General features: G+C 38.6%; 1 protein-coding gene across 2 annotated transcripts; it reads left to right on the forward strand.

Moving 5' to 3' along the window:
* Positions 1 to 2,121: 2,121 nt before the first annotated feature.
* Positions 2,122 to 13,502, forward strand: yipf5 (Yip1 domain family, member 5). 2 transcript variants are annotated; one of them, XM_039774914.1, is made up of 6 exons: positions 2,122 to 2,224; positions 4,180 to 4,290; positions 6,300 to 6,472; positions 8,159 to 8,304; positions 11,654 to 11,835; positions 11,943 to 13,502. In XM_039774914.1, the coding sequence occupies exons 2-6, from the start codon at positions 4,190 to 4,192 to the stop codon at positions 12,103 to 12,105; spliced, it is 765 nt and encodes a 254-aa protein (XP_039630848.1). In that variant the 5' UTR covers positions 2,122 to 2,224; positions 4,180 to 4,189; the 3' UTR covers positions 12,106 to 13,502. The 2 variants fall into 2 exon arrangements, with proteins under 2 accessions (XP_039630848.1, XP_039630849.1); XM_039774915.1 differs by lacking the exon at positions 2,122 to 2,224 and adding an exon at positions 2,231 to 2,410.
* The last annotated feature ends 14,178 nt before the right edge of the window (positions 13,503 to 27,680 follow it).

Genomic DNA, 27,680 nt, shown 5'->3' on the forward strand with positions numbered 1-27,680 from the left:
TTCATCACAAAAATAACAGAAACTACGACTATTAAAGTAATACCGCTCAAATGCAATATAACCAAATTAATGAGTTTGTATAAAATATCAAATTGTTCTACATATTGAATTGCCTTAAGAAGTGGTCAACTTAAAAGTCGGTCGCCTTAAAAGGCGGGTCAGCCTAGTATATATATATATAGGAAAGAGAGCGAGAGATAGCATAGTTGAACATTTCCTCTCCTACAGAAAAAGGCACACAAAGTGTGAATTCTGATCTTTTAATACATATGGTTAAGATGGCTGAGCTCTTCGTTCCTTTCCTGGTTAGCTTTCTTCAGCACACATGAAGGAAGTTTAAAATGTTTTTTCTTTGTTCAACAGCTCTTCTTTTACTTCACTATGGCACCTCCTGTTATTAGCAAGATCAACACATGGCTTTCACATACTGTAGGTCTCTCTCTTGCTCATGCATTTGCTTTCTTTTGCAAAATTTGGACTCATAACCCCTCATTTAACTCCAGTACAGAGAAGTCTTCACCCTTCCAGTCCTTTACCAGATTGCCCTTCTAAGTAAAAGACAAGAAATTGTATATGGCAAAATTAAATTTTAAAAAAAAAATCACTCTACAGGCTAAGGGGTCCTGCTATGGGCAGCAGAGTTTATGGCCAATTTGAGAGCACTGAGCTTGATGAGAGCTGAGAAGATTTGATGGAAGAGAAGGAATAGAGATTTGCCATTGGTTTCTTGGGCGCATTTAAGGCCACTGATTTTGGTTGACTATTGGAGCAAAGTGTTACCCATCAAAGTTGCCAATCTTTGAGTTATGCCTCTTTGTTTGAGCCAAATGTTTAAATGGCACCATGATAAGACTGCTATGTAATGTGACTTGATCACTTTATGAGATAAGACAACAGCTGCATTCCAAAAGAAGAAAAACAGTTATAAAAAATATAGTTGGAGGTGGGACAAAATTCGAAAATAATGTCACATGGTAGTGCAATCTTCACAGTAAAACACAACATCTATAAAATATATATTGTGAGAGATCACATATGATATCTGGAGAACACTCACAAAGATACCTTCATGATACTCTGAAGGAATACAATATGGAAGAAACTGGCAGCCATCTTTCAATGCACAATTTCTGAACTGCAACTGCAGTGGTTTTGTAATTAGGGCCACCAACTCTGTGTCTTTTAACTAAGTTTGATGGTTAAATGTATGTTAATCTGTATTTTTGCACTTCTGTATTACATAATATAAATATTTCCATGCAACGCTTGTCTCTTTCTGTGGCACTGAGTTAAATATATTTGTTCTGTATCATACTGTATTTCAGTTCAAAATTAAATTTCTGATGCTCTTTTAATTGCACATTTGTGCTTTTTCATATCTATAACCGTCTGCCTGATGGAGGCGGGATTCATTTTGTAACATCGCCCATCATATTAAGTCCATTAAACGTGCTTATGCACCTATGTTCCCTGTTATCCCCTCTTCTCCGACTCCAAAGACACACTGCAGCAGCACATAGGGTTAGTGTTGACCTGCTGCTAGTCCACGACAGCGCTAAACCCCAGAGTAAGTCGTGTTACCGTAAATATGTGGAATTGCAGAAGATGTGCCACTTAATCTGACTTTTGATTGCATACAGTATATCACATAGGCTATGAGAGTTGAGCAGCGTCATTACCGGTAGGCAGAAGCTCTCACTGATGCTGACCTTTTTTTCCTTTGCAATCAATGAGCACTTCTCTAATTTTAAGAAAATTGTAACTGCCTTCATTTTATCCTCAAATGTAAATACTTTTGCTGCGTGAATGAATACAACGGTGCTTTATCTTTATGTTTTGCTATAATGAAAGAGAAACAGCAAGCATGCAAGAATTTAAAACTATTGTATAAAGTGCCAAAGCTGATTTCAGTTTTATTTAGAAAAAGTAACAAAGATTCATTATTTTCGAGTTGTGTCGATTGTCGTTATACGACTCCACATTAACAATGCCGACGTGCCAACAAATAATTTTTTTATCAACCATTCGGTGCGGTTCAGTTTCAATGTTACACTCCGCCCGCCTGCAGATGACTCTGTTTCCACAGTAACCACATTCTAGTACTTCCGGTTCCCGTGTCGCTGTAAAGACCCGGAAGAAGAGGCGAGCAGGGGGCTTGACACGTCGCTGCAGAGTTGGACTTATGCTTCAGTGGCAGAAGTAAAGAGTGTCAACGTCTGGAAGGGTGAGCGCAACGAAGCTGGCATTTTTACAACTTGCAGCTAGCAAAGGGCAGAATGTGGCCACCGTTTTCGTAGTGCCAACTCCTTTTTCTCAGAAAGCAAACGCTCGTTTGGTAAAAGCTGCAGAGTCGTGGTGTATGTGCAGCTGATTCCAGAAGGCCATTTTTTCAGTTCTGTACAGAAATCAAGTGAGTTGACAAGCGTTGGGTAATTCCGCATTTGACGTCATAGTGCCTTAAACAATTTAGTAGAAAAACATGACTTTATCCCTCCGTGCGATCAAGAGAAGTTTTAAGAGTGAGCAGCGCATTTTATATAATGGGCGCTATGTTTTATTGGTGCTGACGTGTATGCGCATTGTACTTTCTTCTGATTAATATCATACATACTGTACACAGGATTGCTAATCGTTGGGGGAATTGCTGACTCTGTAAAACGTATTGCAATGTTGTAATATAACTGATTTCGAAACGGTAACTGAAGATACTATTTCCATTGTAAAACAAAGAATCTCCGATGCTGTCACAACTAATGCATGCGTAGACAACATGAAAAAAGTGGTTAAATATGGACATTACACGGTTTGAGAAAAGTTTTTTTAGTTTGTAAAGGTTTGCAAATATAAGAAGCAGTAATCCAATTAATGTCCTATATCTTGCTAAGTGTGACGTAATTTGTATGTTTATGTGTACAGGGTGCATGGTTTAATAACGTCAGTGAAGGGCAGTTTACAACTAATTATTGAACTGAATTGAGCCAGGCATAAGTAAGGCAGATAGTTTATTGATTGATTTCAGTCCAAAAATTGTAGTGTTGTATCATTCTATACACCGTAACTATTCAGAATACACTGAAGATGAAATGGGCAGACTGGAAAATATGTCTTTGATCTATTTGAAATTAGTATGTTAAATGGAAGATGAATATATTCAATCCAGAGGATCGTAATGTGTGGTGGTACATGGTCAAGAAAATGAAAGACTACTGTCAGCTTCTCCACACCCACGAGGTGCCATTAGTTTTGTGGTGCTGGTATCATTGATCAAGATCAAGGAGTCTTACAGAAGTTGTGTGTCATGACAACTGGCAGCTTATTCAACCTCCATCCTTTTGGTTGCTACTTCTAGAAAATTGAGGCTAATCCCAAAACGCAATCTACCTACTTAATAAACTGTTATTTCTGTTGGAGTGATCAGAAAAACCTTTTGGAAAATACTTTCAAAAGTATGAAAAACGCCATAAAGAAAACCTCCACTTTTATTGGTGAGAGGCTGGGGAACTGAAAAATAATGACTGCTTTACATCTGAAGTAAAAAAAAAAAAACAACATTGACAGCATTCCCTGTAGAAATTTCTACAGCAAGTATAAACAAAGCCTCTTTTGGTTATGGAACAAAGCAATTATGATGTGAGAAATCACTTATTAATGTTATAAACATTGCCTTGCTTGGGAGAGTAAGCCTCTTAAATCACATTGCTTTAGTGTTTAGGGGTTTTTTTTGAAGCTTAACCAATCTGTCTGCTGGGGAGTTTTTATTTCATAGTTCAGAATACACACATGAAATACACCTGTGCACATAAGATAAGTGATCAGTTTTGTGTGTGTGTGTTATGAATATGTTCCAGGTTATAAAACCAGATACTACAATAGTTTATTTTTATAAGGTGTTTCATTTGAGAAGGTTGCAAGAAAAGTAGAAACGTGCACTGACTACTAAGTGCCCTGCAAACAAAGGTATGTTTAACCTGGAACAAGTACAATAACCACTCTTAGCATCTGGATTTTAAGCATTTTAGTGTAGTTTTGAGTATGTATGCACTTCTAAAATTTAAAGGTTAAATTGCATTTTAAACTAGCATATCTCTGTGCTTTATAATGTACTAGTAAACATGCAATTCATTGCTTGAACTAGTTTTCCTCATCAGTGCATTTAGTAAAAAGTCATTTGTTTTGCAGGCAGTTTGAAATGTCGGGGTTTGACAGCTTCAACACAGATTTTTACCAAACATCGTACAGCATTGATGATCAAGCACAAGCATATAGCAACCCAGCTGATCCATACAATAGGTGGGTGTATAAAATATCCTTAAATATATTTTTATTTGTTATATCACAGGCTAAAACTGCAATGATTTTCAGTTTTATGTTCCATGTGCATAAAATAATGCAAAAGATGTTTTTGCTATGCTTATCCATTCATAAAGCTCTATCAAGAGAAAACTGAACTTTTCAGAGGTAGTTTATTGCTACAGTAGTATTTAGTGGCAAAGAAATAACTGGTTCAGAATATTGTCTGTAGCAGAACATAACACTGCAAATGTTGGATCTTTTTTTGTCTGTTGCTTATGTTTTAGTACTTTTTGTATTTAAGATAATGCAAATTAAAGCGACCTAAGGTCAAAAAAAATAATAATAACTTGCACTGAGAATGGTACTTAAAGTTAAAACGTTTTGCCTCTCGGTGTACCTGTTTCATTTTACACCTTTTTTGAAACATCTCTCTAACTGCGCTTTATTTCTTTTTGGACATTTTGGTCCGCTTTTTTTATGTTAATATTTTGTGTGATTCTTCTGCTGTTATTTAAAGTGATGTTTTAAAGTTGTATTTTGGTATGTATAAGTTTGTACAAAGGTGAAATATACAGTCACTGAGAAGATTATTAGAAAAACCTGTAAACCTTCATATCAATGCAGTTACCTTATTAGCTAATGGTGTGGTAACAGCGCAATGCATAAAATCATACAGACACAGGTCAGGAGTTTCACTTAATGTTCACTTCAAACACTGTTATAAGGGAAAAAATATGATCTGAGTGAGTTCAACCGTGGCAGGATTTTTGGTGCCGAACAGGCTGCTAATCTACTGGTATTTTCACACTCCGCAGTCTCTAGAGTTTATTTAGAATGGTGCAAAAAAAAAAAAAAAACAGGAAAGGATCAAGTGAGCGGCAGTTCTGTAGACGGAAACGACTTGTTGACAAGAGAGGTCAGAGGAGAATGGCCAGACTGGTTTCAGCTGACAGGAAGGCTTTGATAACTCATATAACTACTCTGTACAACTATGGGGAGTAGAAAGGCATCTCGGAATGCACAAGATGTCAAACCTTAAAGTGGAAGAGCTACAACAGTAGAAGACTATGTAGGATGTCAGTCAAGAAAGAAAGCTGAAGCTGTAGTGGGCACAGGTTTACCAAAACTGGACAGTTAAAGACTAGAAGAACCTATCCTGGTTTAATGAATCTTAATTTCTGCAGATATCACACAGATGGCAGGGTCAAAATTTGTCACCAACAGCATGAATCCATGTACCCAACCTGCCCTGTATCAGCAGTTGGGTGGTGGTGGAGCAATGGTGTGGTGAATGTTTTCTTGGCACACTTTGGGGCCCCTTTAATATTAATCACCATTTGAATGGCACGGCCTATTTGGGGTTTATTGCTGACCACATGCATTCCTTCATGACCACGATTTATCCCACTTCTAATAGTGCATCATCATGCTGGAAGTAGCCATGTCACAAAGCAATGGTTGTCTGAAACCAGTTTAATGAACTTGACAGTGATTTTAGTGTTCTTCAGTGGTCTTCACAGTCACCCAATCTGAATCCAATAGACCACCTCCAGGAAATGGTGGAACAGGAGATTCACAGCATAAATGTTCAGCGGAAAAAACTGCAGAAATTGCGAGGTTCAGTGTTGTCAACATGGACCAGAGCCTCAAAGGAAATTTTCCAAAATTTTTTCATCTTGTGGAGTCCATTCCATGAAGAATCAAGGCTGTTATTAGAGGAAAAGGAAGACCTACTTAGTATTAGTATAGCATTCCTAATGATTTGTTTAGGGAGTGTATAAATGAAAGAAACTAAGACGAAAGAAGTCTGTAATTCCACCTTAGCAAGCCTAGAATACTATCCTCATTAATTGGTTAATACGTGTGTTTTACCAAATGTGGCCAAACCATTATTTCAATAACATGCATTCATTTTTTTAAATCTTGACTTGTTTTTTGTTTCTGTACATAACACATGCTCTGCTCTTAAGTTAGATTACATTATCTTTCATTTATCGTTGCTTCAGGCAATATGGAAATTATGACTATTCCCAGCCTGGTGGATTTGTAAGTCCAGGAATGATGCCGCCCCAACAACAATATACCGGCCAAATCTATCAACCAACTCAAACATACACTCCAACAAGCCCTCAGTCGGTATATGGGAGCAGCTTTGAGGATGAGCCACCATTACTAGAGGGTAAGTGACAGAAAATTAAATGGATCATGTAAAGAAATTTGAAAGGAAAATTTGCTTCTCCATTTTTACTTCTAATCATTGTTGAACTCTCTTAATCCAGAGAAGATTTACAGGGGTTGGAGCCATTGCATCATTTTTGGGCGTAAGGAAGGATCAAGTCCTGGACTGTGCACCAATCTATCAAAAGGCCCAATCACTCATGTTTTCCCAGTTTAGAGTCAGACATAACTAATGTCTCCATCATACACAAAACATGTATCCTATTAAAATCATAAGTTAAGAGCAAATAAGTAGAATCCAAACTCTAAATTGATAATTAAGTGTTCAGTACATCAATGTGTATAATTATATAATAATTGGTTGAACAATGTAAATTAAACCAAACATTAATACAAAATGCATGAAAGTATGTTTATAATTACATTCAAGAAAATGACTAGTAGAAATATGACTAACAAAAGTAAGTTTTAAAAAAACACATGAACATTCATCTGAAACAAAAAATTAAGACACAAAAAAAACAGGTTGCAGTACACTAGCACAAGGGGTAGGCGATGTTCCTTAGTCACATGTAGTAGAAATGACTTAAAAAATGGGAATGAGGCAGTCGCATCATTGTCTTGTATTGTACATATAGATGATAAAAGGTTCCTGAACCAAGATGTCATGGGGCTGTATATAAAAGAGAATACCAATGAAGAATTGTAAATAAATAAGTATATAAGAGGTATATGGTAAGTAAAAGAGAAAACAATTTAAATAAAGTAGTTTATTCAGAGAATTAAACAATATGTAATTCATAATACATGTCTCTATTGTAATAAGAAATATCCTGGGATGAGACGTGACTTTTTTCAGAGAGATACTTTCACGTCCCGCGAGACAAGACTTTGTGCCAAGAGATTTAACCACGCCTTGGGTCAGAAATAAAAGACAAAGAGTAGATGACAAAGTAGAACGTCGTAAAGAATTGAAAAACGTTGGCGCGATACACATGCAGAGCAGGCTAGAGATCATGAAAGTAGGAAAATTCGAAAGTCTCAAAAAAAATTATAGTAAAGATTGCATTAGCGCAAACAAATGGAAATTATTACTCTGTGAAATAGCTAAACAGCGAAAAGAGATTGAATATATTGTTTGGATTTAAACTTTTAATCAGAGACTTGTAGATCGTCTAATTCGTGTTGCCATCAGGGAAGACTAGTGTTTCTTCCCAATGAAGAGGCGTATCCGCGAGAATTAAAAGATTTGTTGTTTGGTGAAAGTGAAAAACACATACGCGAGTGGCAGAGACACGAAGAGGCTGGCACATAACACAGGCCATGGGGGTATGTGAGTGAAGCGAGCAGGGGGCAAAGCCCCCTAATAATACATATTTTCAAAATATTTGAAGACAAATAAAGCAACATGTCCACAGTAGTTGTGATCACAATAATTGTCATAAAGGTCAGCATTAATATGTCTTAACAAAATTCATGCAAACTCTACAAACAGCTCATGGGCCAGCATCAGTACTCATCCCCGCAAAAAAATAAGTAAGGTGGAGGTGGGCTTGGAAAGCTTTCATTGCTATTAAATGTTTTCACAAGCATATTGTACAAAATTAATTTCATTCATATTAAGTATTCTATCTGAGCTTTTCTTTTTTTATAACCTTTTTTCATTATTTATTTTTTTTATGTCTAGAACTTGGAATTAATTTTGACCATATTTGGCAGAAGACATTAACAGTTCTACATCCACTCAAAGCAGCAGATGGCAGCATCATGAATGAAACAGATCTTGCAGGACCAATGGTTTTCTGTCTGGCATTTGGAGCAACTTTGCTACTGGTATTTAACATATTAATTTATGATGCAATTTTTACTTTTCATATTTTTTTAACAAATTTAGGTAAAAATGTTTGTTGGTATCTTTATAAAAGTGCATCTTTTTTTAAGAGGTGCTGAAAGGAGGGCTTGGCTAATTGTGTGTGTGTGTGTGTGTGTGTTTGTGTGTGTGTGTGTGTGTTTTAATTATGGAATTTGGTGTAATTTCCAGTCCCTAATGTCATACATATCAATCCAATAAAGTGTAAATTTATACTTTTTACTGTATGCTCATGCAGTTTGAACTTGAAATAAATGGATAGATATGGAAAAGAGGTAGAGAATATCACATTTTGTTAGCAGGTATTCCTTTACTTTTTAGAATAACACTTCTGAACAACTTCTGTTCTTTGCTCATCATTACAAGTCAGTGTTGATACTAGAATAATCTGATTTAATAACATTTGTCTAAAACAGATGCAGATCTTGTGCACATAATACTTCCATCATACAACCCAATAACTTAATAAAATACTTTTTTTTTTTCAAGAATTGAATGCAGCTTTTTGCAGTTGTTACTTTTGGGGTGGAGGCTGACATTGTCTCCTTTTTAGCAAATGGCATGCATGCTGGGTTGAACTTAAATTACTTAATTCAATTTAGTCATGTAAAGTTTTCCACTTCCTCCTAATTGCATTATGTTCCACATGATTGTTTTTCTTTATAATAAAGTGCTAGACTGTGTATAAGGCAATTTTCTGCATCTAAACACACAAGACATTTTAGCACGTCTCTAATCATTTTATTATTACAGTAATTAGCTATATCTTAACTAAGGCTGAGTGTGCCTGTTCCAAAGACAGCCATGCATGTTTGAGCCATGATACTACCTACACCAAGTTTTAGAAATGAAGTATATGTTTAATTTTTTGATCTTCTGCTGCTGATTGCTTTCTGTCCAATTGTTTTGCCAAAGATTTAGCTTTTTTCCATCAGATGTTTTCATTTCATTCCAGAATTACATTTATTCATCTCTAAAACGTTTAACAAATTTTAATCTGGCTTTACTACTGGTAATGATAATTTGAGATCGCCATCTCATATTTTGTTCTTCATGTTTTTTTTCAAAGTCTTCTATTAACAATAGATTGTGATCCTTTCTCCCTTTCACAGTGCCATTTTGGTGATTTCAAGGACAAATATTTTAGAAGTATAATACCCAAAGTATTTTGTACTGAGGTCCATTTTGCCAAAGTCATTTTTATCAATGTACCACTTGAGTTGGACAGTCACCTGTAATGCAGAACTGGAGTGCGATTTCCCATATTAATTTTGTGAAAGGCTTTTTTGTGGCATATTTATTTTAGCAGGCAGTGTGGTGAAGTGGTTAAGGCTTTGGACTTCAAACCCTGAGGTTGTGAGTTCAAATCCTGCTTACTGTGTGACCGTGAGCAAGTCACTTGACCTGCCTGTGCTCCAATTGGAAAATCAAAACAAATGTAACCAATTGTATCATAAATGTGGTAGGTCACCTTGGATAAAGGCATCAGCCGTAAATGTAAATGTTATGTGAAAAATACTAATATCTAAATCCAACATTGCTAGATTTGCATTTCAAAATTCCAAATTTCAGCCACTGGCTCATAATAACTCATGAGTCATGAAAATCGATTAACAGTTAATCTGTCAGCAGAAGTATAGCTGCAAGCATGGAATTGAAGCAAACGTTACCAGTAAGAAAATTAGGTGCTGTTTTAGATCCATTTCTCACATATCTTAGTGTATTGATTTAGTACTGCTAAATTCATCTAGCAGGCTTGATTGTTACAATTTAATGCTTATGGAAGTACCTAGCAAACGATTCTATCTGAGCAATTTAAAAGTCACTCTACCTAAATGACTGTTAACTTACAGAACACTTGACTTACACTTAGGACCACTGATGGTCCGCAAGGCCAGTGTTTCAACCATTGGAATTGCTGGTTTTATTGCTTTGTTGTTTTAACATCCAAAGTTGTCAATCTTTCATCAAATATGTTTATGCTTTGCTTGCAGGGCCAGATGTGATTCTGAAACGAGAATACACATCTAGGGATAACTTGTTAAAAAGGTCGTAGTGAATAGCAGATAAACCCTCCGAAGCAAAGGCTACACCCATGGGTTATCTTCTTAAAACACCCACTTCCAATTCTTCCAGTCAGTGCACTTTAAACCACCAAGGTTTCAGGGAGAGAGGAAGAGAAGCTGAACAAAAGACTTGACACTGAAAGAAAACAAAAAGCTAAAATTGCTGTTATCGTTTCAAAAGCTCAGTAGCACAAGATAACAAGCTTAATGATTTAATGTGTATATTATAATGAGCATGGCGACAGAAAAGACAAACATACCCTGTACATTGGATCTCCTGTGGCTCTTTGTTATCAGCTCTCTTAATGTCAGGTTCTTTCATCTTCTTCTGACATGACACATCATTTACTTCGAATGCATATCTTGCAACTCAGATTTTCTCGATTTTTGCTGCCAATTCTTTATATCTTAACTTGACTCCAACACCATTGTCATAACAGAACAACAGAGAGCACACACAGCACCTGTGACAATGCACCTGTCATTTTTTTCTTCTATTCCATTCATGCCTTAGAATGCTGGTGAATAATCTGATGTTACAGAAAGTTTTTTGTCTCTCGCAACAGATTATGCTTATTTTTACCACTTGCCACTTGGTCTCTACACACATGACAAACATTTGCATGTTTTATATATATATATATATATATATATATATATATATATATATATATATATATATATATAATTATTTTAAAGAGGCTTTTCAACTGTAGACAGTTTATCATAATTGGAAGCTAGCCATCTGTCGGATCAAGTTATTAAGAGCGCCATTGCTCTTTGCAGTTGAAAATCACTCCTACTTTGAGCGCCGCCTTCATGAGGCATTGGATTGGTGAGCTGTCTACTTGTCCCTTTCCAGTTTTAAGCAAAGTTCACCCATGATTGTGTTTAGATTTATTATATGCCTGGCTCAATGAGACTAGTTATATGCTAAAGAAAGGTGCAAAGATATATTCCAACAATTTGTTTACTTAGTAGCCAGTTGTTACACCACTTGCAGTGGTTGCATTACTTCTGGTTTATATGTGTTTTTTTTTTATTTATTTGTTTATGTATAAGTATGGCAGTACAGTTAAAGATGACGTTCCTTTATGTTTCTCCTCAAATCTAAATTACTCAAGTATTCAGCAAAAAAAATCAATTTTCGCTTCAGTACATATGAAAATGAGTAGAATGGTGAGTCATACAAAATCTTTATTTTTAAGTTCATTTAACTGGCTTGCTTTTGTTTTGTCTTGTGTAGGCAGGAAAAATACAGTTTGGTTATGTTTATGGAATTAGTGCAATTGGCTGTCTGGGAATGTACTGCTTACTGAACCTGATGAGTATGACGGGTGTGTCATTCGGATGTGTCGCCAGTGTCCTGGGCTACTGTCTTTTGCCAATGATTATATTGTCTAGTTTTGGGATCCTGTTCTCGCTGCAGTAAGTATATAGTTTTGTTTTTATGTACTAGACAAAATATTTATCTTCCTTATAACTATGGTTATATTAATAAATGAAATATTCTTTTTTTTTTTTGTTCTCCTCAGAGGAATGTTTGGAGTAGTAATCACTGCTCTCATCATAGGCTGGTGTAGTTTCTCTGCTTCTAAAATCTTCATCTCTGCTCTCGCCATGGATGGACAGCAACTTTTAGTAGCATATCCCTGTGCATTATTGTATGGGGTGTTTGCATTAATTTCTGTGTTTTGAACTTTGATTAAATGTGGACAAGCAAGCAGGAGCCCACCAAGCTTGTTTGTTTCTTTAATGGGCTGTTGTTCTGGGCACATTCCTTTCTCATCACATTAAGAGACAATGACATTTTTTTTTTTTTTTTTGTCCTTTTTGTTTTTTAAGTCAGTTTTGAGTAAAGATGCTGTCTTTCACAAATTATGCTTTTATACTTCCCAGAAAGCAACTTTTTAAATGCTTCAACATTGTCAACCATTAAAAGTAAATTAATGCCCTGCAGGTAATTTTTTTTTTTTTATCTTAAATACAAATAAACATGTATTGTACCCATTGTCAAGTGCAAATTGTTATGATTATTTCTATTTTAATTCCACAAAAGATCAGTTTCAGAATTGTAAATGAATCATCTTTGAGAATTGTCCGTCAGTAACACATTTGTTATTTCTGATATGCACTTATTCTAAAAATGATTATCATTGGTCTTGTTCACCAACCTTTACAGATGTAAGTGAAACTGTTAGTTAAAATGTTCAAAATGAAAAGGCAGTTTTTCATTGAGTGTTTTTTTTTTTTTTTAATCACTTATTAATAGATTTGGGTCCTTGCCTGCAAACAGTTATATAAGCAGAATGTGTTTCCTAATTACTGGATTTTTTCAGTCTCCTTCAGTTGATAGAAACAACAAAAATGCAGTGGAAATTTTACTGAACAGAAAAAGCTTTAATATCAATAGAATTTCGTGGAAGTGATGCTAAGTATATTTACAAAAAATAATAGTCACCATTAGCAAATACTATAACTGCCTGGCATCATACAGTTTTAAAAATGTATCAATGTTTAACTTTAGCTAGTCTTCAGATGCCAATAAGATCAAAGTCATGCAGCAAAAATCATTAAACAAAAGGAGAAATGTCCTAAGCAGTGCCTAAATTAAATGAATGGGGCTGCCCAGCATTCATTGTTTGATTTATTATCATTATACTTTATAATACAATGAAAGAAGAGCAATGGGAGTTTAAAAAAAATAAAGAAATATCAGATATAAAATTACAATATGAATCAGACTGAAAAAGTAGCAGTGGGGCAGTAAATTTTCAGAATAATAATTATTTTAATTCTTGCAGTGTTCAGGAATCAAGAAGAATATAGTTTGGATTTGATTATGTAGTACATTGGTGGAAAATATAAAATTAATATTTAAAAAAGAGTAAAGAATACTGCTTGATGTTGAGCTGTGAAAGGATTTTATCCTTTTGTTAACTCCTGAAGAGGACCATGACTCGAAATGTTATTTTTGTGCTCTTTTTAAATGCGCATTCATAGCACTCTTTTGCTTTCATTATTCAATGTATGTTGTGAACATGGTGTCTCTAGTATTTAAAAAATAAAATAACAAACATGCTAGATCAGTTTAATTTTGGAAGATGGCTGTGTCAGGCATTTCCCTTGCAGCTACAAACATTTCAAATACTATTTACAGAGTCTCTTGTTAATTTATTTCTTCAGTTTGCTGATGTCTTTCTTGATTTTGTTCTTTTCATCTTTAATATGTACGTGTACATCCTAGGCTCTGCTTCATTAATTAATTTGTGTGGTATAAGACCATGAAGAAGAAAATGTGAAGTTGTAAATGTACCTAAGCTAAGGGGTCCCCGATCAGCACCTGTTCAGTAGAATATCTTACAGTTTGACTTTTAAATATATTTGGATAATGGATGCAATTGAAATGGAGTTGTTAGCATTACTGCCTCTATACTCCAGTCTCTCTGTGGAGTTTGCACATTCTCTCTGTGCCAGCATAGCTTTTTTGCAATGCTTTGTGGTTTTTAAAGGATATGAAATGTTATGTAAATTGGCTTAATGTGGAGCTGTACATGTGAACTGGCTTCTTACCTGAGATGTGTTCTGCCTCGATTTTGATGTTGCTGAAATTGGCCTCCGCTCTTCACTTACCCTGTTATAGATTACTGGAGTTCTAAACATAGATCTGTGGAGGGCAAGAAATAGTCGAATGTATTGTGTTGTACACATTTAAAAAGTTCAAAACCCTTCTAAGCCGTGATTTAACACTTGCCCTGCTGAGCCATGGCTAATGAACCCACATTATCTCAGGAAATTGCCTCTTTATTTCCTTAAGCTAACATTTGGTCAAATGCTAACTGAGTTATTCTGAATAAAAGAAAAGTGATTTGTCTGAGGATGCATACATAGGTTTGACGAAACATGTATCGCTGACCTTTAAAGTGTTGGGTCAGTGCCGTCACCTTCCACACACCTTCAACGTATTGTACTTGCACCCAGGCAGCCACAATCAACAAACTGGTGGTGCCTGCTTTAATCCAAGATGGCACTGCTAACTTAAAGCTGCTCTGAAATAAAACAAAACATGAAATGCAAAATCTTTGAGTCTCAAAGCCCCAGAAGGGGAAAAGTCACCATAGAGCCAGAAAACAATGGAATAATAAAATCCCAAAGTTGCTGCTCACAATACAAAATATTTGACTGCATATTGCAAGCAGACAAGGCAACAACTCTGTTACTGTTATTGTTAGCGATTATTTTTGACTACAATATTTGCTCTTTGCTTTAGTTGTGACTCCTGACTCCCTTGATCTTCTGGTTACTGAACCTTTTTTATCTTTGGACTCTTTTCTCACTTCTTTTCCCCTTTAGGTATTTTTTCATCAGCTAGTCATTTTACTCATGAATGTTTTTCTGCCCAATTTTGGTCCCAATCCTAGTAAGCTAAATATCTCCTTGGTCCAGTCAGCATCCAGATGAGCTCTCTCACTGTTTACTCCAGGGTACGGCCTTCTCAGTTCTGTTCAAGATGGCTTTATCAACCCCATTCAGGTCATAATTCAGCAAGAGAAAAGTGGAGAGACAAGAAGATGAGCTGTGGTCAGAAAGAGAAAGTACTAGTGTCAAAAGTCTAACTAAAAAACAAAAATCAGAGCCTAGGATTGTTAACCAGAAAAGTAAGCTGTAGGAATCACAACAAGGAGAGTTTTAGGGGTTGGGCTCTATGGTCTCCAATGGCAGTTAGGATGTTAGGGGTGACCTTTTATCCCCTCAATAAATAATGTCATGCACGTGTGTCTCCAGTTTTGGTTCAGAATATTTGGGAAATCCTCACTATCATCCTTCGAATGGGTCCAGACTCGAAACATATCGTCCAGGTATCTAAAATATAGGAAAGGGAGGCAGGAGCATTTAGCAAATAACCCATCTCCCATTCTGCTATGTAGATGTTTGCATAAGAAAGAGCAAATTTTTTGCCCATGGCAGTCCCATATGTTTGTAAATAGTATTTGCCATTAAACTTCAAGTCATTATAGATTAAATTAATCTTAAACAGCTCTAATAGCAAATCATCAGGCCTACCAATTACCAAAGTGACAAACAAAAGGTGATTCTTTACAGAAATATAGCATTGGAATGGCCCAAAAATATTTCCATTTTATATATAAGGTCTAATTCAAAAAGCCATTGCAGTTTACATGAATCATTACATCCACTGTACATACACTTGAGCAAGTCTAGAAGTTCTGTAGCTCTGCAAAGACCACCAGGTACTCTCCGGCAAATGAAATCTGAATAGCCAACAATCCTATGAGGCTCTAGCTCAGATACTTGTGAGGAATCACAAAACCAGCAACTTGGGCAGAAACCAATGCACTTGTGAAACTATGTTGATTGTCTGCGGTCATTCGTCAGGATGAAACAGCACTCCATTGTGCAGGCACTTGAAGATGATGTGTTTGTTATCCAAGACCAGGAAGTGGTGACCAAGTATTACATGAAAGACTTCATTAAAGGAGTAGGACATACGTGTTGGTGTCACTTACAGTCGATTCACAAAGTATTCAGACCTTTTCACTTTCTACACCCTTTATTGTGTTTGTGTTGTGGATTTAAGTTTAAATGGATGCACATATAATTCATAATAACAATGTGAAAACATTTTCTGAAAGGGTTGCAAATTAATTAACAATCAAAATCTTAAATCTGTCATTTCTCTTAGTATTCAGACCCCCTCACTTTCTGCACACTTGCTGTTGTACATTTAATTTCAAAAGGGTGAACTCTGTTATTTTTGCCCATTGCTCAGTAGCTCAGAATGACAAGGTGAAAACATTTTTTCTCAAAGGTTTGCAGTTTTATTATAAACTAGCAAAATACCCACGCTTTGGAGCAGCGAAGTACTGCCTTAAAATTTTTATTAAGAAGAAAATTAAACCTTTTTAAACTGAGGGAAAATATGCCAATAATTATTTAAGGATCTCTTTGTATACCACATTGTGAGTTCGGCCCTCCAGTAGTAATATGACCAAGCTGTGTGCTGAGCTTACTCTTGAGCATGCAACGTACAGTTGGCCATGTGAACAGTAATCTTGTCTCAAATCTCACAGCTTGGATTGCTGCCGTCATAATCGGTTTGAGTTTCATGGTTTGTTTCAATTACGACAGTATTTGTAGGACTTGTGTTGAAGTGACATTCGGCATCTGTCAAGCGTTGTAAGCATACAACTGGTTTCATCGATAACTTCACATCCAGCTTTTGAGAGTTTAAACATCCATAAACATCAAAGTGTCCACTACTGAAATCGTCACCTGTGAATCTAAGATTTTTAAGAGGCATTGGCGGTTGTCGAAAGGTGTAAAATATTTGGCCATTTTGGTACACTTGAAAGCGACAACCGAACAATTCAGCGGCAGTCATCAACTCACATGCATAACCATAGGTGGAGGGCTTAAGTATTTCACTCTTCTAGTGCTCCTGTGTAGTATAATTATCTCTTGTACCATCATCAGTCCACACCTTGAACCTGTCCCAGTCATTCAATACATAAGACACAACGTTCCTCCAGATATCAAGAGTGAGCCTGATATGGCCGTGCAATATGTCAACAAAGAGAATGGAAAAGGTAGGTGCCATCTCCGGGCATGGAAACCACTCAGTAAGTGACAGTTCTTTGATCGATGGTGATCACCTCGATAGACATGTTACGGTTGGAATTATAAAGGAAATGGATACCTGAACAATGTAAAGTAAGTCTAAAATGCCTACACAATAACTATAATCGTAATAAACGAACAATAAAACAGCGAAGAAGCTGAAGATTAAACAAAAAGGCTGTAGTTATCAGCAGGGAGACGTGAATCCCGTGGCGAAGCAAGGAAGGGAATGTAGAGACCGGAGCGATGGACAGCCTTATATAGGCAGGCAGCCAACAACGTGGGAGGTGTTGGGATGGGGGACCCAACGCCACCTCACACGGTAACCGAGCTGCAGGCTATGGACGTATATATGTACGTAAGTAGGATTCAGTTAGCGTTGGGAACCCGCGTACCTAATTTCTTGAAGATGGGCCCATAAGTAACAAAGACTGTTGAAAAGTTCAATATGGCGGCCGACAGTGGCATCATACCACCGAAATAAGTACGTACATCGGTTTCGGTTAGCACAGGGAAGCCGCCTACCAAATTTTGTGAAGATGGGGCCATAAATAAGAAAGTTCAAAATGGCGGACGTTGTCGACTGTTATGACCGTTACACGTAGAATTTCGAAATGAAACCTGCTTAACTTTTGTAAGTAAGCTGTAAGGAATGAGCCTGCCAAATTTCAGCCTTCTACCTAAACGGGAAGTTGGAGAATTAGTGACATTGGAAAGTTCAATATGGCAGCCAACAGTAGCATCATACCACTAAAATATGTACGTACATTGGTTTTGGTTAGCGTAGGGAAGCCACCTACCACATTTCGTGAAGATGGGGCGATAAATAAGAAAGTTCAACATGGCGAACGTTGTCAACTGTTATGACCGTTACGCGTAGAATTTCGAAATGAAACCTGCTTAACTTTTGTAAGTAAGCTGTAAGGAATGAGCCTGCCAAATTTCAGCCTTCTACCTAAACGGGAAGTTGGAGAATTAGTGACATTGGAAAGTTCAATATGGCAGCCAACAGTAGCATTATACCACTAAAATATGTACATACATTGGTTTTGGTTAGCGTAGGGAAGCCACCTACCACATTTCGTGAAGATGGGGCGATAAATAAGAAAGTTCAACATGGCGAGCGTTGTCAACTGTTATGACCGTTACGCGTAGAATTTCGAAATGAAACCTGCTTAACTTTTGTAAGTAAGCTGTAAGGAATGAGCCTGCCAAATTTCAGCCTTCTACCTAAACGGGAAGTTGGAGAATTAGTGACATTGGAAAGTTCAATATGGCAGCCAACAGTAGCATCATACCACTAAAATATGTACGTACATTGGTTTTGGTTAGCGTAGGGAAGCCACCTACCACATTTCGTGAAGATGGGGCGATAAATAAGAAAGTTCAACATGGCGAACGTTGTCAACTGTTATGACCGTTACGCGTAGAATTTCGAAATGAAACCTGCTTAACTTTTGTAAGTAAGCTGTAAGGAATGAGCCTGCCAAATTTCAGCCTTCTACCTACACGGGAAGTTGGGGAATTAGTGATGAGTCAGTGAGTGAGTGAGTGAGTCAGTGATGAGTGAGTCAGTCAGTCAGTCAATCAGTCAGTCAGTCAGTGAGGGCTTTGCCTTTTATTAGTATAGATGAACTGAAATCTCTCTTTCCTACACACATTCAGACGCTTTGCTTTGACACTCCAGACTGTGATCAGGTGCATCCTGTGTGATGTATCTCGAACTTGTTTGGAGTCCACCATTGAATTAGTTGGACATCACATGGAAAGGCACACCCACACACGCCTATGTATATGAGGTCCCACAACTCACACTGCATGTCAGGACAAAAACCAAACCATGATATCGAAAGAATTCTGTAGACCTCTGTGAGCACAGTGGCCTCAATAATTGTGAAATGGAGGAAGGTCTTCCCAGAGCTGGCGGTCAAGGCAAAGTGAGTAACCTGGTAAGAAGGACCCACCGTTCACTCTAATGGCACATCAGAAGTCCTGTCGGGAAGGTGACAATCTCGGCAGCACTCATTCAAGCAGGAAGTTAAGGTAGACAGGCTAATGGAAGCCAATCTTGAGTAAAAGGCACATGAAAGCCTGTTTGGAGTTTGCCAAACGTCATTTAAAATACTTCAAAGAGCATGAGGAAAAAGAATCTCTGTTCTGATTATACAAAAAACTGAACTACTGTATTCTGGTCAGAACTCCAAGCACTATGTGTGGCAAAGACCAGGCACTGCTCATCACCTACCTAGTGGTGGCACTATCATGCTGTGAGGGGGGCTCCTCAGTGAAAGAGACAGGCAGACTGGTCAGAACTGAGGCAAGGATGAATGCAGCCAAATACAGAGACGTCCTGGAAGAAACCCTGCATCAGAGCACATGCGACCTCAGATGGGGGCGATGGTTCTCCTTTCAGCACAATAGTGATGCCAAGCATTCAGCCAAGCCTGCGCTGAAGTGACTTTGGGACAAGACTCTGACAGTCCTGGAGTGGCCCAGCCAAACCCCACACTTGAGCTCCATAAATCATCTGTGCAGAGACCTGAAGATGGCAGATTACAGACACTTCCCATCGATTCTAATGGAGCTTGAGAGCATCTGCCAGGAAGAATGTGATAAACTGCCCAAATCCAGGTGTGCAAAGCTCATAGTGACAACCCAAGAATGTAATTGCTGCCAAAGAGGACTTCTATAAAGTACTGAATTTTGGGTTTGAATACTTCTGTGAAGGAGTGGCATGGTGGTAGTGCTGCTGCCTTGCCGTTAGGAGATCCGGGTTCTCCTCCTGGGTCCTCCCTGCGTGGAGTTTGCATGTTCTCCCCGTGTCTGCGTGGGTTTCCTCCGGGTGCCCTCCCACAGTCCAAAGACATGCAGGTTAGGCGCATTGGCAATCCTAAATTGCCCCTAGTGTGTGCTTGGTGTGTGTGTGTGCCCTGCGGTGGGCTGGCACCATGCCCACGGTTTGTTTCCTGCCTTGCGCCCTGTGTTGGCTGGGATTGGCTCCAGCAGACCCCCATGACCCTGTAGTTAGGATATAGTGGGTTGAATACTGGATGGATGGATACTTCTGTGAATAAGAGATTGTGGTTTTTCATTTTTAATAAGCCTGCAATTATTGAGCGTAGATGAACGTGCAAAGTTTGCAAATGTATCTGCTTAAAATTATATGTACAACATAATAAAATGTGAAGAAAGTGAAGGTGTCTGAATACTTATATAAAGGAGAATGTGCGGCTTTTGATTTTTAATAAGTTCGCAATTGAGTGTATAGGGATGTGCAAAAGTTACATATTTATCCACTGAAAATTATATCTTCAACACAATAAAAAGATGAAAGTGTAGGGGTGTGAATACTTTCATAATCTAGCATATGTAGTAATAGTATGTAGTAAATCATAATAACTTAATTAATAATAAATAATAGTAATCCTTTTACCCCAGTGATTCTCAACCTGTGGGGCGGGCCCCCCTAGGCGGGCTCGAAGATGTGAAAAAAGAAAACAAGAATGAAAAATATGAAAAAGCATCTGCTGAAACCAAAACAAATTAACTTAAACTACATTCTGATACTAGAACAATAAATATAGAGTTTGATAAATGTCAATAAAAGTTAAGTGGGTATAATAAAATATGCATGTACATTTCAAAAAAATGTTAGGGGGGGGGCGCGATTAAAACTGTTATGAAAACTCGGGTTGCAAATACTTAAACGTTGAGAAACGACGCATTACCCTGAACTGGATCAAGAATTTTTTAGATTGTTATATTAAACCTAATAATAATACTATCTCTCATTCACTGCACGTCTCTATGGCACTGTATTGAGAAGGTCTGAGATTCTTATGTTATGCTAAATCATCATCATAAAAAAAGCATCTCCAGGGCTCTGAATTGCAGGGTTAAGCAGATCTGAGATTGTGTTACAACATACAGTATTGTACTTTATAATAAACTCTTTGTGATCACCGTGGTTCTGATTTGTACATTGCAGGTTTGAAAATGTTATGCTTTGTAATAATAATAACAATAATAATAATTAAGGAGTAAATAATAAAGTCCTTCTTCCCATTAATTACTTTCGCTTCATGAGGTGCTCTTTTAGATGCATGCGAGTTGCAGCGATTTGAAAGATGGTCTTCCACAGCCTCAAACCTTAGGACTGCGGTTTGTTGTATTGTTAGATACTGAAGTACTCAATAGTTCTGATTTTATTATTATTATTATTATTGATCTGCTTGTACATTTGTCTTTAAAGACAGGGAGAGATCAAAAGTGAATTCCTGGTGACCCGAAATCGATGAGAGACAAGTGCGTAAATGCCGACCCGTCTTGCTTGGGACACTGCATTGTCCTTTGCAAAACTCAAAGCGCCTCACTAGAGGGCAGCAGCGACCCGTGGTTTTGTCACTCCGCCGCGGAACGCTTGAATTGAACTGTCACTGTAAACAGGCTCCTGCTCGCCATTGAGAAGAATCTGCTTCCCAGTGATAAGTCAGATCATATTGACTGCTGCACCAAATGAGATTATCGCACTCTAGATGTCAGTGTTGAGTTAGCTAACCAGCTCCAGATGGTACAAATAATCTGTCCGCCGTTCACGTCTAAAATGGATTATATAACAAAGGGTACAGCTGTGATGCTGCTGCGAGCTAATTATTATGAATTATACATTGATTGATCATCACTTGGAGAACAGCAATGGAACTATTTAAGCATTTAACAGATTTTTTGCATCTTTTCGAAAACGCACTGGGAACAATATTAAAAGCTCATTTAGGTTCGGGTTTACGTGTGTGCTCGCACTCTCTTAAAGAGACGCCGCATGAGTCCATAATTGTATTCTGCAAGTAAGTGCCGAGCGTCACATTTCCGCCTGCAGTTCGTATAGCTCAAGCTCACACGGGGAGCGTCATCATGAAATCTGCGGCAGCAAGTCTCCGTTCGTTGGGGAGTTTTGTGGAGCTCACGTGGCATGCCGACAGGACCGCACGTTACGAACGTCTAGAGCAACGACATCAGGCCAGTGAAATGGTGACAAAACTGTCACTGTGGCCCTCCTGCCTTTTAGAAGGCCGCGCAGCTGTACGTGTTTACTCTAATAATCTCTAAACTACCTTTTCTGGAGGCGGTGAAATGTTAAAATTATTAGTGGATCGACACGCAAAGCTGTGCGTTTTTGTATTTCGGCCATCTGCTTAAAGTACCTTCTTGTGCAAAGACTGCCGCACATACTTTGCCAGGAGCGCTGCTGTCGCTCAGTCTAGCAGAGAAGAAAGTAGGTCAACAATGCAAGAGCCTTACGTAATGGAATGAGGTCATTTGCACCTCAGTTTAATTCGCGGAATTGCCGGGGTAATTACGGTGCTCGCTGGCTCACGGATACTGGATTTGAACCCCTGTCCGGGGACTGTTTTCTCCCCACGTCCTAGAGACATGAAGACTGGCTGATTAAGCAGGGCACTACAAAGATGGTTCCTGCTCTGATAGAATCCGGCTGTTCAAAACTGGATTAAGTGGGTTAATTAAACGAACAATTAACACGTCGGAGTAGGAGCCCTGCAGTAATTGAGCTATTAGTCACATATTAGCCACTTATACTAATAGGAAGACTTTATTTGGCCTTATTAAGACTTTCCTAGTGTTAATGACAGTGCTGTGCATTATGGGCACACATTTACTACAAGACCTTAACATACCAATGAGTGACTGAAAGACACACTACACCGAGCCCTTCTAAAGTGTTGGTAGTGAATGGTTCATTTTTCAGAGCGTGGCAGCCCAGCTCCAGACTGCTGGGTTCAATTCCTGGAGGGGTGCAGTTTGTGTGACGTTTGCTTGTTGTCTCCTAGTGTTTGCAGGGGTTTTCCTGATTGTCTTTCTTATTTCCAAAGGCATCCACATTAGGTTAGTTAGTGACTTTTGCTGCTTTCCATTTACCTCAGAAGTCAAATGTATGAGCTGCGATTGACGTCATGCCCAAGTTGATTGCATTCTAGTAAAAGATTTGGAAAACCAATATGAACACTGTGACAACTATACGGGGCGTGCCAGCCACCCAACCCGACACAGATAGACGCTAGAGACACTCTTATAAAAACAAAGACGGGTTTTATTTTTCTTTACCAGGTTGGAAATGCCTTCCCCATTTACCACAGGAACAACTCAATCCCAGTAACACAAAAGCACACAATACAGTGTTTTCTCTTCTCTGTACTCCTCCTCAGCAAGCTTTGTCCACTTTCCACCCAACTCTGGCTCACCGAGTACTGTCCACTGGCCCCTTATATAAGGCACCCGGAAGATGGCGCAATACCAGCGCTAACCCGAGAGATACAGGAGGCACACTTATAAAAACAAAGATGCTTTTTATTTTTCTTCGCTCGTGTGGAATGTCTTCCCCGTCCCCACGAGTCCACAACACAGTCCAAAGCACAAATCCCAATCGCAATACTTCTCTTCTTCACTCTCCATCTTCACCACTCCTCTCCAGCAAGCTTAGTCCCGCTCCTCCCGACTCTGGCTCCCAGGATGGTGGCTGCTGGCTCCTTTTATCATAGACATAGAATTACTAGATACCGCGTGACCAGCAGCATCGTACGTCAACGTCGCCGCCATATTGCGAGTGGCACTGCTGTGGAGTGAAGTAATGGATAAAGATGCCTCACGCATGTGCTGCTAGGGATTGTACAAACCGCTGTACGCTCCAAACCAGATCCCGGGGGATTAGATTTCATAGATAAGGCTGAACAATTTTTTTGGTTATATTTGGCCATTAAAAAATCTCATTTTATAATCTTAACTTTAGCTACGCCAGGCTAAGATAGCAAATCTATGCATTTATGTGTTCAAGTGAGCCTCCAAACAGCGTTTTGGCTAAACGTATTTAGTCACTAACTATGTAGATTGTTGTTGGCTGTTAACATTTCTGAAACTCTGAAGGTTTCCCAAAGAAATCCACCTCAGGAAGCAGTGGGAGGTAGCCGTTGGACGGGATTTTGAGGAAGCTGTCCTGTGATGTGTGCCGTGCTAGTTTGGTAACAGATGCTCTACCGGCATCATATGATCAAAGCTACCACTCGCTCACATTAAAAAACAAAGGAGGTTTGATGATTCCTTCTGAGGGTACAGTCAAGGTGATCAAAGTAGCTGAGCGTGTTACCCGACAGTCGACATTAGGGCAAGCTGTCAGTGTATCTTTGATCGATCAGTTTGTTCGGGCTGAGATTGGTTCAGATGATGTGTTTTTCTCAAGGAGCACACTGAGGAAACACAGTTTGAAGTTGTAAGCAATGGATAATGGATTTGATGGACTGAAAGCCAGAAGTCTACGTGACCATCATCATCAAGTCCTTCCATGAGAACCCTAAATACAAAGAGGACTGTTTGATTTATGTTAGGTAGATTGCCCGGAGGGGACTGGGCAGTCTAATGGTCTGGAATCCCTACAGATTTTATTTTTTTTCTCCAGCCTCTGGAGTTTTTTTTTTTTGTCCGCCCTGGCCATCGGACCTTACTTATTCTATGTTAATTAATGTTGACTTATTTTTATTTTTTATTGTGTCTTCTATTTTTCTATTCTTCATTTTGTAAAGCACTTTGAGCTACATTTTTTTGTATGAAAATGTGCTATATAAATAAATGTTGTTGTTATAAGTTTTTGAGGGATGCCAGATAGAATAGCATTACAGTAATCTATATGTGAGGTGACTCGGGCATTAACCAATACTTGTGTTGTGTAAGAATAGGATGAAGTCTAGAAATGTTTCGGAGATGGAAGAAGGCAGTCCGAGAAATGTTACTTATATGGGAGGAAGTATTTAATAATAATAATAATAATAATTATTATTATTATTATTTCATAATTGCCATTATTAGTGTGTAAATGGATATAAATAATTGCATTTATACGGTTTGCCAAAATCTGTTGTATGTAAACGATACTGTTTTAAACGTCTACCTGTATTAGTTTAAATGGTACTTTTGCCTTTCACAATATGGCGAATGCGCTGACGTATTGTGTCAACTGGGCAACACAGTGAATGTGGCGTCTACCTATATACAGTATGTCTACGCCTTTTATAGCCCACCCAGAAGTGCTCCAGGTGTTTGATGACCTATTTCCAGTTGCACTTTCAGGTGTGGCGGAAGAACCACCCACACGGGCACAGGAACAGCTGCAGTGCCTCCTGGCCACACCCCCGGATCCCAACAGGACTATATTGGACCCCATTTCCCATAAAGCCTTGCAGGAGTCCAAGGTACAGCTGCCACCCAGCGGGTCTGTCATCTAGTGTTTCGGGGGAGGTAGTGTTCTGTCCACAATGGTTCCCCCAGTCCCTCCATACCATAGGTGTCCCAGCCGGGCAAGGACCCCGGCCCTCTATGACTTGTTGTGCTTGCTCTATCAGAATAAATGGCACTCGATAACAACACATTTCATGGTATTTTACGCATACAAACTCTGGAGGAACATGTCCACAGCTAGCTAGGACAGTGTGGTGTGTACAACTAGCCAGAAGTGCTAATAAACAGTATAATACAGCATTCACTAAAGTTTGTGATGCACATCACCATTTTGGATTGATGTCATGTTCTCAAGTCTGATAAACTTGGACTTGACAGACCAACCTTGACTTTCCAAGTTGGAAATCCAACTTAACCCTACTATTATCCTAGCATTTCCACCCATCTGTTATCTTGGGTGGGTCGGGGCCGACCCGTGTCCTAAATCAGCCTCCCTCAACCCTCAAACATTTTTTTATCATCCAGTTTGTTTCCTTACCTCTTGGTTACCTTGTTAGGCTTCCTTATCCATGAAAAGATTTTAAAATTTGGTTTTAAAATTTTTGGTGTGGCCCTCTGAAGATGAGACGTATGATGTCAATAAAACGGCCCAGTCCAAAAAAATTGGTAAAATAAACCTCAGGAGAATTATACAAATAAATCAAAGGTTTATATGTTACTTGACTATTACTGAGGGGTATTAGAACACAACTGTAAAAAAAAAAATTACAATTTTTTATTTTAATAATATTACTATCAATATTAATATTAGTAACATCTGTGGTGTTAGGGTCGGTTTTGACCCATATATATTTACTTCAAGAAGGCAAAAAAAGTATTTTTTTTCCAAAAGTTGAACTTTAATTCAATCACAAAGACAAAGCCAAACAAGTAAGACAAAATAAAATACAAAATAAATTACAAAATGTAGATCAAACAAACAATCAAACCAATAGAATTAGTAGTACGGTGGTAGGGTGGTAGCTCTCCAGGAGCAGGATTGCTACTGTATGTTTACACTATGTGCAAGTAGGACAGTAAGTGACATTTTTAGTGTGCTCTTTGCAAATATATTTCTTGCATTTGGCACACATGGAATTGGTTTTTCTGTCCTTGCTGCTTGGGCAGACCTGACAGCGCTTTCTTTTGGAATCCGGCAGCCTCTCTGGGTCTGGGTCTGTGGCTGTGGCAGGGCTGGCTGTGGCAGGGCTGGCTAAAGGAAAGGATGCTGGTGCTGAAGCTCTTCGTCTTCCTGCTGACCACTCCTGGATTGAACATCAAAGGCAGGCGCTGCACCCATCTCTCCCAGACATCCCTTATGGGAGCAAGCTTGTCACGCCTTGCTCTCATGTCTCGTTGTCAAACCTGAGGACTCTCGAGATCATGTGGAAGCTCTTCAGTGACATCGTGGCCTGAAAAATATTTCTGCCTGTTGCTGTGTCCCAGAGACTGGCTGTGGCCTCATTGCTGGATCGGTATACTCCAGCAAGAAGAAGAATTCCAATATAAGCATCCAGGAATTCTTCATCAAAGTCAATCCATGTGTCTCCGTAGACTTTTTGTCCTTCTAGGTTTGTCATGTCAAGTATTATTTTCTTCAGCGATGATGGCATGAACTGCTCAAAACTTGTTTTGATGTCACTTATCCTTGTTATGGCAAACCTTGTGACCCCAGGAGTCATTCTGATGATATTTTAGCAGCTGCCCTGCCAGTTGTCCTGCGAGTCTCGTCAGGTGGTACTAACCTCCAGGAGATGCTGCCATTCTTGGACTGTAGTACTTCAGCTGGTGGGGAAACTGCTTCAGAGGTGATCTCCTCCTCAGACTCTGTGTCTGTGTCTTCTGACTGACACTCCACAATGTCTTCCTCCTCTGAGTCCACCTCATCAGTGTCGCTGTGCCACTCTGTAACTTGTCCTTCAGCTAGGATATGATCCAGAGCTTGGAGTGCTGTGAATCTGGCCATTTTTACCTCTGCAAATTAGATGCTTTCTCTCCAGTCACAATCACCAAACTGAACTGGTCTGGGTCTGTTTTTTCTGGGCTGTCTCTGTTTTTTTACTCGGGGGAGGTGTGAAGAGATAAGCCCCTGACTACAGCTCGGGGGATGGGAGAGGCCTGCTACCTGACAGTTGTATGGGGGTGTGGGGCCAGAGTGAGCTGAGAGTGTGTTTATACTGTAACTTAAGTTTGGCCAGTATTTATTGTTTTATGATCTGTTATTGTACCCTGGGTCGTGGCCGACCCGGTAAGACCACAGGCAGTGAATTTCTGATTAGAGAAATAATTTACCTTTTTTTTTTTGTTTAAATGGAAGTTTCAGAAAAATGGAAAAAGCCTTGATGCAGTAAACA

Source organism: Polypterus senegalus, chromosome 13 (genome assembly GCF_016835505.1).
Source record: "Polypterus senegalus isolate Bchr_013 chromosome 13, ASM1683550v1, whole genome shotgun sequence".
Lineage (NCBI taxonomy): Eukaryota > Metazoa > Chordata > Cladistia > Polypteriformes > Polypteridae > Polypterus > Polypterus senegalus.

Bases quoted from the DNA above. Each gene is read 5' to 3' on its own strand.
- yipf5 (XM_039774914.1), top strand. From the start codon at position 4,190: ATGTCGGGGTTTGACAGCTTCAACACAGATTTTTACCAAACATCGTAC. The intron at 4,291-6,299 runs GTGGGTGTATAA...TCGTTGCTTCAG, and splicing joins CCAGCTGATCCATACAATAG to GCAATATGGAAATTATGACT. The intron at 6,473-8,158 runs GTAAGTGACAGA...TTTTATGTCTAG, and splicing joins TGAGCCACCATTACTAGAGG to AACTTGGAATTAATTTTGAC.